Source organism: Schistocerca gregaria, chromosome 5 (assembly GCF_023897955.1).
Source record: "Schistocerca gregaria isolate iqSchGreg1 chromosome 5, iqSchGreg1.2, whole genome shotgun sequence".
Taxonomy (NCBI): Eukaryota; Metazoa; Arthropoda; class Insecta; order Orthoptera; family Acrididae; genus Schistocerca; species Schistocerca gregaria.
Window position 1 is genome coordinate 638,155,996 of NC_064924.1, and position 14,346 is coordinate 638,170,341.

The window sequence follows — 14,346 nt, forward strand, 5'->3', positions numbered from 1 at the left end:
AGACGGCTGAAATGATGGTCAGCTGCATTATGATCAACTCTGGAAAGGGACACGTCTGTTTTTGAGAGTGCTATGTAGCTCACAGCACGAGGTCAGTATTTTTCTTTGAAACTGCATTTAATGTATTGTTCAATGGCTCTGTGGGTGTGTGGTATGCAATACTGACTGTTAATTTAGGGGCCTGTGTATGAATTCCGTTGCTACTATTTCATTTTATTATATTCCTCTAATCACTAACAATTAATTATAAAATCTAATTACATTAGACAGTTCATAAATTCAATACAGTTAAGATTACTGTCTGTGCAAGTCAAAAGGAGGTAAAAATGATAGTAAAAAAAGTGAGTACACAAGGAAATTTAGTACAAAAATTTTTCTCATAGCAGGTACCAAAACAATGAAGGTGGCATTTTCCATTTTTGTTGTATTAATTTTATTTGTTCACATCAAGTTCAGCCATCTAGGCAATTCTGAAGCGATTTTGTGTTTCTGCAAGAGAAAATTATGCCTTACATATAGAAATGCCAGCCTCTCTCTAAATTTGTGTTTTTGGAAGTAGATCTTAGGAGGAAAAAGTATGATTTAAAGGGTCAGTCAGATCTTGTACAAATGTAAATCTAAAAACAAGTGTGGGTGGGACAAGGCTCACTGATTTGGAACAAACAGTGTTTAATAGAAGAAGGTAAAGGTCACTTTCAAGTTACTGTAATATTTTGCCTGATGGTCACAGGAAAATGTAAAATGCCCTAAAAATGTTTTTGAGTAGATTACGAGGAAAATTTGAGATACAGACACAGGACATGAGCAGTTGCCTTGCGATTACGAGCACGGACTCAAACTCAGGATTCGGTGGGCTGAGTTTAATTACTGCTCGTTTCATAACTGTTTTCTTCTTTTCTTGTATTTCTCAGAATGTTAAACGCATAATTATAATGTTTAGTTATACTTAAAATAGTTCAATAAATATATGCAAAATTAATATATTCAATATAGTTATAGTTATAATTACTACAGGTCCCAAAATGTCAAAGCAATGACAATTTTGAAATTCTGCAAGAGCAGCCACTGAAAACCGTATTCCCGTAGGAACCAACTGTCACAATATGATAAACACATTTGTCAGAGCCTGACCACTCTTTCCAGATGCTAATTATGTTGGCGAGGCATAACAACACTTCCTCTGAAAGGTCTTTTCATATAACACTGACCATAACACTGACCTTGCCAATTGCCAAAAAGTGTGCTACAATTTTTATCACTGTAGTGCTGGAATGCGAACATGAAAGGAACTAGACAGTTGAGACAATGACTAATGAAGGTTGAGGTCAGGAGTAGGATATACTGCAGGGAGCATTCCCACCTATGCAGTTTAGATAAGCTGGTGTTGGTGTGAAGGATTCAGATGGCATAGGCTGTGAAGCAATCATTGAAATGACGACTCATGTTGGGCAGTGGTGGCCATTCGTGTGGACAGACGGATTGTTTGTTGCCATGCCCACGTAGAATGCAGTACAGTGGTTGCAGCTTAGCTTGTAGATCACACTACTTGACTGGTTTCACAAGTAGCCCTGCCTTTGATGGGATAAGTGATGTTTATGACTTTACTGGAGTAGGTGGTCCAGTCCGGTCACAATCACCACTTAGACTATCAAAGGCAGGGCTCCCTGTGAAACCCATCGTGTGATCTACAAGATAAGCTGCAACCATTGTGCTGCATTCTATGTGCGCATTACAACCAACAACCTTTCCGTCCGCATGAATAAACACTGATGAACTGTGGCCAAAATACAAGTGGACCACCCTGCTGCTGAGCACACCACCCAACACTACGTTCTTCATTTCAATGACTGCTTCACAGCCTATGCCGTCTGTATTCTCCTCACCAACAGCACTTTTTCTAATTTGCACAGATCGGAATTCTCCCTGTAATATATCCTATGTTCCCATCCTGGCCTTAACCTTCATTAGCCACTGTCCCATCTAGATCCTTCCCTGTTCTCATTCCAGAACTACACACCTCTCTGTTCCACCTACACATGCAGTCTTTTTACTTCTCTCATTTTCCATTACAATCTCCCCCAACCCTCACTCTCCATCTAACATCCTGATTGTACCTAGCTGCTAGCTGTCCTAACATCTCCCCACCCATCCCTGATTGCTCCCGCAGCAGCAATTTATCGCCCCTCATCCTCACCCTCCTATCCCTCTCCCTTCCCACCTCAGCCTCTTCCTTACCCGCACCCAATATGAAGTGGAACATGTACTCACTGTGTTTAAGAAATAAAACCAAGGAAATCGTTAGAAGAAGACTAAATGACTAGCAAATGCAACTTCAAGATAGGAAATGCAATTCCCAGATTTTGGAACTTTTTATGTTACCCCCTCACAGAAGAAAGTGGGATGGTTAAGAAAGGATGAAAAGGGGGTTAGATCACTCAGATCATAAGCTAGTGGGGATCTAACTGTTGTGAGGGCATGGAGAAACACAGAAGTGAAGAAGATGTTAAAGAGTGGAAGTCCATTAGGTCAACTTCAGCTCACAGACAAACTTTTGCCAGAATACCCCTCCTAAAACAGGCTTGAGGTGATGTCCTCCACTGACTTTGAGAAAAAAATCCACTGGGCTTTGCCCCTCTGACTGAAGCAATCCCCTCGCCTTTGTCAAGTTCTGGGCAGCCACGGAGCAGGGAAGTGCTAATAGTTATAAGTTGCTAAAAATTTTAAAATTCGCTGAAGTAGTGCGGCACAGCTTGCATAAAAGACACGATCTATTAAAATAACAACATCAAAGTGTCATTTTTATAATTTTATTACTCTGCACCTAGTTTCAAACTAACCATCATCTGGTAGAACTTTAATGTTCACATGAGCATTAAACTTGATGTTAACTTTATATTCCAGAAATTTCTTGGTAAAAAGTATGCTCTCAATGTATTTTTCCGATTTCAGTCTAAGCCCTTGGTACGTCAATATTGCTCTTCTACCTCTGTCAAGCACAGCCCATAAAATCTTTTTAAAATTGTATAGCATAAATGACATTTCCTTTTTAACTCTAAAGGCTTAGAATATCTACCTATAACAGATTACATTTGTTTCAACATAAAAGTTCTGCGAGACTGACAAGGTTAGTTTCAAATTAGTCACACAGTAATGAAATACAAACTTTTAACATGATGGTATGTGTATTTTATGTGGAACTGTAGCTAAAAACATTAGGCATATGATGGCCCCTTTAATTGTGAAAGAAATGAGTCAAAGCAAACCCCCTAGAAACGACGAGACCAATGCAGAAGCAATGAACTTGTTTCTGGAAACTAGTGGCTTGCTAAACTTCATTTATAGATTATCTGCACAGTATTTCATTTCCAGTATTATGCCGGAGACTGACTATACTAGGGAGCAGCAAAAAGTGGCTGCTGGAAGGGACAGATCAGTTCTCCCAAACTTCGTCTTCCCCCATTTGTGACCACCAATGAGAAACCTTTGACAAATTCTGGCTTAGTCTCTAACTGTAAGATCACATTGCTGCCAACATCACTTCTGCCACAAGTGCCATCAACTTAGCACAAAGTACTAAATGGACACCTATCGTTAATAGGATATATGCGGCAATACTGCACTTCATTCATACTGCTGCTGGCACAGCTTTGCACCTTTGTTGCTGCCACTCTCCAGCATTCACTTTGCATTGTGTGGAAGTGTACACAGCAGTAACTTCCATTGGACAGTACTGCTTATTTTGTTTGCAAATATGATAGTTAGGCATAAGAATGTCTTCAAGATCCTAAAGACAATTCCAGAAGAGATGAAATCCTATCAGCACTACAAATCGCAACAGCAAAGTTGTGTGCTGTTTCACTATGACCCGTACAGAGAATAGTTGCAGAAGCATGGACAATGGAAATCTGTGATCAAGAAATGGTGTTTCAATCACCAAGAAAAGATATTAGAGGAAGAAGAACTTTACTGCATCAGAATTTTACGACTGTGGCAAATACCCAACAAGGAAAACGGTAGCATATCTTTTAAATGCTTTCACAGAGGTCACCACTCCAGTGGAAGAATTCTAAAAGTCTTAGGGATTCAGGTACAGAAAGTGCACCAATGGAAGACACAGTCTGATGGAAGGATCCGATATTGTAGCATCTAGGGCTACTTTTCTGGGAAAAATGTACATCATGAAATAAAATCATCACCCTTATTCTGATGAGACTTGGCTCAATCAAAAACATGTCAGAAAGCTCATATGGCAGTTTTTCGAAAGGCAATGGTTGGTTAAAAGTACTGACTGGCAAAGGAAAATGGCTTATTGTCTGTCATGAAAGATCTTTCTAAATATGATTTAACCGTAAGTGCGAAGCTAATACAAGGTGTGGTCAAAAAGTCACGAGAATCTTTTAATTTCACGGGCTTTGTGCATCCGATTTTCAAAACTTTTTTTTATCTTATTGGTACAAATCCTCTTGATGTATGTTTACATTTTAAGCTGTTTTGAATATTTAGTTTGTTGTTTATAGTCAGAAAGGTTATAAGTGTGAGTACAAAGCAATTTTTTTTTTTACTTACAGAAATTTTGCTTGAAAAATGGAATAAAGTGAAGCAGTGCATATGAAATGTTGACTATGGTATCTGGCAAATCTACTTTGAGTGTGACACAGAGTTTATGAGCAGTATAAACATTTCAAAGAGGGTCAAAGAAGACAAAGGCGAAGACGACGAGCATCCTGGACTATCTAGTACATCAATTACTGACAAAAATGTGGAAGAAGTAAAGAAAATGGTTCTGAAAGAATGCAGAATCTCAATCAGAGAGGTTGCTGATGATGTAGTAAAGTTTGTACCAAAATTGTTGAATTTTGACCAAACAATGATGTGTAGACATCACTCAGGAACTGCTGAATGAAGTTTACGATGATTCTGAACTTCTAGAGAAGTGGAACATGTTACATGGGTATGACACTGAAACCAAGGCGCAATCAACCCTACAGTAACTGCCTGAATAGCCAAGAATGAAAAAAATTTAACAAGTTTGCTCACCACCAGTGAAGATTCCTCTCACTGTTTGCTTTCGATTGCAATCGCACAGTGCATCATAAGTTCCTGCCTTAATATCATTTAGTGAATAATGAATACAATCTGAAAGTTGTGCACTGTTTATGTGAAGCAATTTGAAGAAAATGACCAGAATTGTGGCCAAACTATCATGGAAATTGCATCACGATAATGCTCCTGCTCACTTTTTTTTTTTTTTTTTTTTTAAAAAATCTCTGAGACAGAGAGAACCATGAAAGGGCGCAGTTTTGCCAGCATTGATGACTTAAAAAACAGAAAATCCAATGATCATCAAGAAGCGAAGAATAATTATTTCTTTAAATGATGGGTTTTAAGTTTATTACGTGGTTCAGAAGAGGATTAGCAGCAGTTATCATTCAAGACAACAAAGTTCACTGAAAGCATTGTCATTGCTACAAACTATTTTTCGGCTAGTGAGTTTCAGAACAAGACAATTAAACAACAATAATTTGCATTACATGTTACACTTTTTGTTCCTCACACATTCCAAACCTGTGAACACCTCTCTCTCTCTCTCTCTCTCTCTCTCTCTCTCTCTCCCCCCCCCCCCCCCCCCCCACACACACACACCATTCCCCTCCCCCAAATTTATCAATACAAGGCACAACAGTCACCAAACAGTAGGACCTGTGCTGGCACATTTGTTGATGTTACTTGCAGAATTCGTAAGTCCCATTTTTTCTGCTTTGTGCCCATGTTAAAGATAATATGTGAAGTTAAGGAATGCTTGAATATCCACATAAACAAAACAGAAATACCTTTACAATTTAAGAGATGAGCAGTAATAATGTATTTGGCTGTAATGAACCTTCTTAAATCACGAGACATTAATATGACGAGTCTGTTCTTACACTAAAGTATTTTTTGAACATTTTCTCGACATCTGCTTATAAATAATAGAGAAATTAATAATTAACACTTTATGTAAAGATGTGTGGTATTAAAATATTGCTAGTTAACTGTCAATGAATTTAAAACAAAACCCAAGTAATCACATCTCCTAGAATGAAGTCTCACTTACATTTTTGGAACTGAGGTGGTTGAAACTAAGTGGAAAGTAGGAAAATTTTCCAAAATGTGTGGAATGTATAGATATATTTCAGTTCTCAACACTTGGAGTGTTTATAGCAACAAGGTGCAAGACTATGTCTCCTGAGATACAAAATGAATAAAAATGTCAACTCTTACAGAAAAAGAGAAGCTCACTGCACAACGTGAGAAGGTAAGTCTTTCCCTCCCATCCCATGTGGTAGGTCTCCCATGAACTGCAGTTCTGTTGACTTCCCTGTGGTCTGCTCCTTTTCCTAGACTTCTCCAGTCATTCTCCTTCACCACTCTTCCTTCCCCTTCAACAATTTTGCAGAACGAGCCACTGGCTCCGAAAGCTTGCCAATCACAACTATCTTTTATGTGTGTGTGTTTTGCCACTGCTTGGTGAGTAGATTTTTTTTATCTATTAAATTTAATTCTTTGTCAATTACAGTTTATATTGAATACACTTTCCCTAGATCGCAGTTGTGGAGAATCTCTTTTACAGCACATAGTACCTGCAACTGGAGAATTTAGACCCCCCCCCCCCACCACAGAAACAAAAAGGATCCTACAGTACATCCTCAGCTAGAATATATGTTGTTCCCGGAGACCGGAGAAAAATTGGCTTCTTTCAAAGAATCAGCATTGATACAGAAAATACCATGCTTATAGAGACAAAATCTAGCCCCACACAGTTTTTTTTGCATACAGGTGAATAATAGATTTCACTTTCCTAGATACTATAGCTAGTCTTATTCATGGCTCACAATGCAGAATAGAACTACCGCAAGTGAGAATGCTAAGAGTTTGGTTGAATAAAAGCTCAGGACTTCGTTCATTCCTTCAAATGATCGAAAGTTGTGATCTGTGAACAGGCAACACATTTGTGATAATTTGGTCTCACAACTACCCATTGCAGCTGCCAGAGGAATTGCGTTGAAAAAAACATTTTCCTGTCACACGCCAGTACCTTGCTGCAAGTCTTCAACTATATGTTTTGCTTCTTTTCACTATACCTTTGAGGACTGCAGATGGCTGTAACCTCTTCGTTCCGAAGTACATAACTGCTGCTCCTATATATTTATCTTTAGTCAACTGCAGTACCCTTAGCTGGTGATTGGACAACCCGCTGTTGCTGGCACTCAAAGAAGCCTTCAGCTGTCGGCTTTCTTTTGAGCAGACATAGCTGTACTTGAGGACACAACAGATCACAATTCTGTCCGTTAGGTGCAGAGTCTCCCACGAGTCTAAAGATAGTGTCCACAGCAAAGAGAAAGAATCCATACAGTCAAAGAATAGTGGTAAGCTTTTGGAGCTTCTCAGATTTAAATATTTGAAAGTAATACTACCAAGTGTGATGAACATGTAAATCAGTGGCAAGGAAGCCAATGGAAAATTATTCCTTCAAGATTTTGGAATACTTATTACGTAGCACGACACCAGAAATCAATTAAATTCAGTGACATGCAACACAGCCTATTTGAAAGCTTAACAGTGACGCTGAGATCTTCATAACGAAAAAGTATTTGGGAGGAGAGGTGAAGGGTTGGATGGCAGGGTCCACTTCTATCAGTGGTGCTAATTTATTATGGTATTTCACTTTTATTGTTATTACACTTTAATTGTTCTGATATAAACTTGAAGATGATACAGATGACAGGTGCGCCCTATCTTTTTCACTGTTGAACCAACTTAAAGGCCGAATTTAAACACCCATAACCACATTCATCATCACTGACATTTATGTACCCATAAGTTCACTTCTAAATGAAGTTTGCAAATGAACACAGAAGAAGCAGATTTGGCCAGTGGTACATTTACTCTATAAAATTTCAACCAGTAAATTTGATGAAATTTCCTACACCATTAATTCCAGACTAAGTACTACATAAGAACTAAAACAGAATTTATTTGGAAACAATTTGCATGTAGCATGCACCCGCACAGTAATACACTGCACCTGACTAGAGGAATATGGTCCAAACCCATACTAACCATACTTGCTTATATGACTGCATCATCTTCACAAACTTAGTTCACTTTTGGTTTCCTGCAAGGAGGATCACTTTTAATACTACAGAGCGCGAAAGTGGCGACTGAGATGGGTAGGCCAGTTCTCCCACCACTTATCTTTCCTCAGTTTCTGAGTGCCAATGAGAAGCTTATGGCTCAGTCCTGCTCCGTCCACAACTCACACTACCGCCTCAGTGTCATTTTTGCCACTGGTGCCACGCAGGTGATAGCATAAGAAGCAACAGCTATCAAACAAACACTTACTGCTAACAGTGTTTACGTGACAATAATGTGCTCTGTTCATGCTGTAGCAAGGCTTTGCAACTTCCTTGCTACCCACTCTCCAGCATTTGCTGTTATCTGAGCTGCATGGAATTTATGTATGCAAAGAGGGCAGTGATTTTCATTGGGTAGTACTGCTATTTATGCTTGCAAGTTAACATGACAATTCAGAGACACAGAGACAAAAAAAGATATAAAAATTTCTTCATGGTCCTAAAGACAATGGCAAAAGGGACTAAATCTTATCGGCACCACAGACTGCAACAGCAAAGGCATGTGCTGTTTCACTACAAACTGTACAGAGAATACTTGCACAAGCACGGACAAAGGAAACCTGTGGTCAAGAAATGAAGTTTCAATCTCTGAGAAACGATATTAGTGGAAGAAAAACTGTCACTGATTCGGGCGATTTCTGGAAAGATGTTCTTTGTCGTTCTGAATCAGAATTTTTATCACTGTGGTGAGTAGCTTAAAAGACAAATGGTAGCATATGTTTTAAATGACAAGTCTGCTTTCACAGGGGCCACCACTTCAATGGAAGAATTCTGAAATCTTTGGGATTTAGATACAGAAAATGCAATGATAGAAGATCCTGAGGGAGATATCCAGTATTTTAGCACCTAGGGCTACTTTTCCAAGAAAACTGTGCATCGGGCAGGGGAAGGGAGGGGGGAAATCATCATTCTATTATTTATCTTTGGGAAACTTGACTCAATCAAAATTGCACCAGGAAGCACATCTGGCAGGATTTGAAAGGCAATGGTAGCTTGAAAGCACTGACTGGCAAAGGAAGTAGGCTTATTCTGTCTCAAGCAGGATTGTCCTAGTATGGTTTTATCAAAAGCACAAAACTAATATTGACATTCCATAAATCCATTGACCATGAAAAAATGAATAGTGAAGTACATAAAACACTGTTTTTTTTAGAGTCATTACTTTAGAAGAGGGTTGTGTGAGTGTCATGATTAACATATTTTCATTCAACAAAAAGGAGAAAATTCCTAATTCAAGTACAAGTAAAGAAGAACTGCATATTGGCTAGAAGAGAAAAGTATTTCAGGCTGCACCAAAAATGGAGATGTTGCAGGAATTTGGGCACTAGAAGCATCCTTAAAATCAATATTAACTAGAGAGCTCAGCAGCATAAAAGGGACTCTTAGTTGTGTTTCTGCTCCCTGAGCACTGTTAAATCCCATAGAAAATGTGACAGCCCTAGTGAACGGAGAGGTAGCACAAAGGAAATGCACATCATTATAACTGAAAGATGTGCAGGAGTTATTTCAGGAAGCAATCGATTTTGCAATGGAAGACAGAATTACGTGTGTACACCATGCTGAAGATATGGGGAGAAAAAAAAAAAAAAAAAAAAAAAAAAAAAAAAAAAAAAAAAAAAAAGCTTTCTAAAGGAAGGCATCCAAGAAAGTTCAGTGAATGCATTGCCATTGCTCCAGATGAGTCGTCAAACAGTTAAGTCTTCAGAACAAAACCTTCCAATAGCTCTAACTGCAGTAAATGTTTTATTTGTTTGTCCTTCCCCTCCCTAAAGCTGTGACTACTGTTCCCTCTCTCCACTCAATTTTGTAGTCTTCCCTTTTCTACTTGCCCCAAAGTCATAAACATGAAATGGAACAACTGCCAGGCGTACACGACCTGAGCTAGCACGTTTGCCGGTTTCACTTGCAGGAACAGAAGATTCAAATTTTCTGCTTTGTACTGTGGTTAAAACTTAAATGCAAAGTTAAGTAATGATCAAATGTTTACATACTCAAAACAAAGATAACTGTATAATTTAACAGCAATAATGTATTTGTCTGTAATATACCTTCTAAAACACACAAGAATAGATTAATATGGAGAGGCCGCTGTTTCTTTACAGCATTTTCAAATGCATGGTTTCGCAGCTATAATAAATTGTTTAAAGTTAAGACACTGACCATGTCCGATTCTAAAATCATTATTGCAATGTGCTACCTACCAATCTCAGGTGTATCATATCATTTACAAGGTAGTGCCATGTAATGAAGTGATCATAGACAGCATTGTCTGAAGGCACAGTTTGCTGAAATCTGCTTGACACATATGGGACGAAGGCTTTTAACTTCTGCCCACTGAGGTGTGCAACGAGAACACAAATGGGGGCAGCAGGCAGAAAAGGTGGAGAATTGGCCTTCTAAACTTACCCCTTCAGCTGCCACTTTTGTTAGCTTCCTACTATAATAACCAAACATTTAAGTGTAAGAAAGAGAGCAGTCTACCTACCATATGCTGAAACAATGATACCAGAGGATGAACACATAAGTTAGCATAATCTACTCACCATATTGTGTATGTATGTGGGGAGTGAGGCTATTGCTAGAAACAGGAAGTAGAAGGCTATTGCTAGAAACAGGAAGTAGAAGAGGGAAAGGGGGGGGGGGTGTTCCAAACCAGAGACCTGGGACACAAAGAAAGGTACAGCAAATGATTAAGGCATTCTAAGTTGACAAACAACACACACACACACACACACACACACACACACACACACACACACACACACACACACACAAAGCGAAAACACAACACACTGAAGCAGTTGTATTAAACAGTACTCACCATTCTACCAGGACCCAGCCCTCGAACTCTAACACGAACTGTCTTATATCCATATTCCAAAGCTTTCTGAAAAATAAGAAACAAAGATTAGTAATTGCCAACGAACTACCTACTGTAGTAAGATACGTTACACATAGCGAATGTGTGTGTGTGTGTGTGTGTGTGTGTGTGTGTGTGTGTGTGTGTAGGGGGACAACCAACTGCATTCCTGTATCAGCTGTTACATGAACTACCACCCACAGGATAAGTGTGAGCATGGAAATTACCTGCTTGGAGGGTGAAAAACTGTCTCAACTGAATTTTCCATTTGATGTAATTGTGCATGTTGTGGTTGCCCAGAGCCATAAAACATAGTTCTGATCCAGAGAGCAGGGGCAATATCACGGTATAATTATGTAAGCAAAGATTTTCTGATACTTCCTGGTAAAGTTTTCAATCCGATGCAACTACCCAGGGTCTTATTAGATTTAAAAATCTGAATTTTTTAAATACAGGGTGGTGCAGTTAAAAGCAGCCCGGCTCGCCTATGATTCCGAATGCAATATTACCTACAACAAGGGACAGTTTTATGCAATAATCAATTGTTAGCATTCTTCTGTCAGCATTTCAATTTATTTCATTAGTGAAGTTAGACATTTCTCTTTGCGGTCTGCAAAATGACTGTCAATACAAGAAATAGTTGAAATTGTGGCCGCATATATGGAAACAAGTTTCATTATGGAAACTCACAAAATTTTCAGGGTCAAGTATCCAGATAGACCAGCAGCAGAGAGCCATAGAGAAGGTGTACAGAAATTGGTGCACCTGTGGATCTGTGCCAAACGTAAAACAAAGAATTCCTTCAGTTCATACATCAAAAGTTACTGCAAACATTTGCCAAAGAATTATTCAGAGCCCAAAGAAATCTACATGTGAATTGGCCCAACATGCACAAAGTCTTAACTTGGAGCCTTATCGTGTGGCAGTTGTGCAGCAATTACCAAAGATGACAGTCAAACTAGTACATTACTGCATATAGCGTTTGAATAACATCATTAACAATGATTTATTAAGTCCTTTGAATTACATTATGAGTGACGAAGCAAGGTTTCATCTTTCCAGTCAGTGCTGGGCAGTGGAGGATACCAGATGACACTGATTGCCAGCAACCACTCCATGATGAAAACAACTGCATTTGGTGGGGTGTAACAAGAACACGCCTCATTGGACAGATATTTTTTTGACTCTACCCTCAATACACTTGCATATATGGAAGTTTCAGAAACATTTTGTGCTCAACTCAATATGAAAGACAATATTGCTTCTTTCAGCACAAAAGGGACAACATGTCACAGGCCGAAGGCATCCCTGGAACACGTTCACAGTGTCTTCACTGAGGAACGAACTGCCAGCAATTATTTGTGGTCACCACATTTGCCAGATATAACAAGGGATTTTTTCCTGTGAGAGCACATTCAGAGCAAAGTCTATGAAAAAAATCTATACCCAACATAGAACCTGAAAGACAAGATCAGCCATGAAGTTACAGCCATCGATATCCAAACTTTACACCAGGTGTGTCTGAATATGCTTAGCCTTGCACATCTGCGTATTGATGCTGCAGGGGGCTACTTTCAGCATCTTCTACAAATGTATTTTACACTTAATGGTAAATCCATTCCAGCTCTTCATTTCTGTAATTTCACTGCATTACTTTATACTTACATGGGCTACTTTTAACTGCACCATGGTGGAACTCGTGTGCTGAATTGAACTATATGTAATTTTTCCCTGCAATTAACAGTAAATACAGAGAAACTCAAAGCAGCCATGAACAGCTAACTAAATTTCTACACAACAACATGGAGCATCACAAATACTATTTTAAGTTTCAGTAAGGGAGAGTGGAAGGTTGGTTGGGTTGACTTGGGTGAGGGGACCAAATAACGTCATTGGTACTATTGGATTAGGAAAGGATAGGGAAGAAGTTGTCGATACCCTTTGAAGGAACCATTCTGATATTTGTCTCAATTGATTTGGGAAATCCAAGGAAATCTAAATCAGCATGGACAGACACAGGTTTGAGCCACTGTTCTCCCAAATGTGAGTCCAGTGTGCTTATCATTGCACCAACTTGCTTGATGCAGCATCAAATCATACATCAAGGACTGTACAGTCTTCTGAGTGAAGTTCTTCTGGACAGCAGCAGTAAGGTTTATTAGAATACAAGGTCCTATGACAGATTTATGGAAACAATTTATCTAAACTGCTTTTTGAGCTGCAGCTGATATCTCTTCTGAATTGCAGAGTCAGAATTTTCACCTGCCTTCAAACGTAGTGGGAGTGGATGCACATTAAATAATTTATTTACTAGAGAACTTCGTAAATTCTTTTTTCCCATTCACAATTAAAAAACAAAGGGTTTTGGGGTACGTAATGTCCATCATCTTTGTCATGTGAGTAGTTGAGGCACCAAATAATGACAATGCTTACCATGCTTAAACTGATAGCTGTGGCCTGAGCAGCTACATTAGTCCCTTTGCGTGTATTCTTGAAGCCTTCAACTCCACAAGACCGCATCAGCTTAACCACACCTGAAAGTTATTTCAAAACAGTGCATTTAAGTCCAATATGACTTCAAATCAGAAGACAAAATGATGAAATTAAATTACCTTTATGATCAGTTACACTTATTATTGTATTATTTGGGGAGACTTTTATGTTAAATACAGGTAGTTCCTCAAAGGGGGTACCATTAAATAACTGTTTTGATGTAGTCTCATCTGGGAACAGTCCGTCTCCAGCTCTGCAACACACAGAATTTTGCATTTCTACAATATAGTTACAAACCTTACAAGTTAATAACAGCAATGGAGATAAAAAAATCAGGAAATGGAAATCCAGGTTGGAATAGAAATAAAATGAAAGTGATGGATTGTTACTCACCACATTTAAGAGCCCTTGTGTGACATGAGCACAATAAAAGGTTCAAAAATATTTGAGCTTTTGGACAATGCCCCTCCTTCCAAGTAGAAATGTGCACGCGGAGTTCTGCCCCCCCCCCCCCCCCCTCTCTAAAAATATGGCCACTGTCTTCTAACACTGAGGCCTTTCCAACTCTGTCTCATTCCAAATCTAATCATGCTGGGCTTATTTAAGACCTTCTCTCAGCTCCTACAAGTAGAACCAACTCAGATTACTCCCTCACCCAACAGTAATCCTCCGCTGCTATCCCCTAATCACTCCATTAACTTTCCAGAATTTTCTAATTTTGAATGTTGCCTCACTATCATTTGCCAATACCTCAACATGGAAACAAACCTTACATCTGCAGAAAGAACTGCAATCCAGCAACTTAAAGACAAAACTGTT

General features: G+C 38.9%; 1 protein-coding gene across 1 annotated transcript in view; it reads right to left on the minus strand.

The window, feature by feature from the left end:
* LOC126272431 (28S ribosomal protein S11, mitochondrial) overlaps positions 1-14,346 on the minus strand; it is a 71,336-nt gene that overhangs the window by 29,765 nt on the left and 27,225 nt on the right. The window contains exons 2-4 of the mRNA XM_049975301.1: positions 13,647-13,780; positions 13,468-13,568; positions 10,996-11,061 (exon numbers count right to left, since the gene is read on the minus strand). Coding sequence (XP_049831258.1) covers positions 10,996-11,061; positions 13,468-13,568; positions 13,647-13,780 — 301 coding nt within the window. The remainder of the gene's footprint in view (positions 1-10,995; positions 11,062-13,467; positions 13,569-13,646; positions 13,781-14,346) is intronic.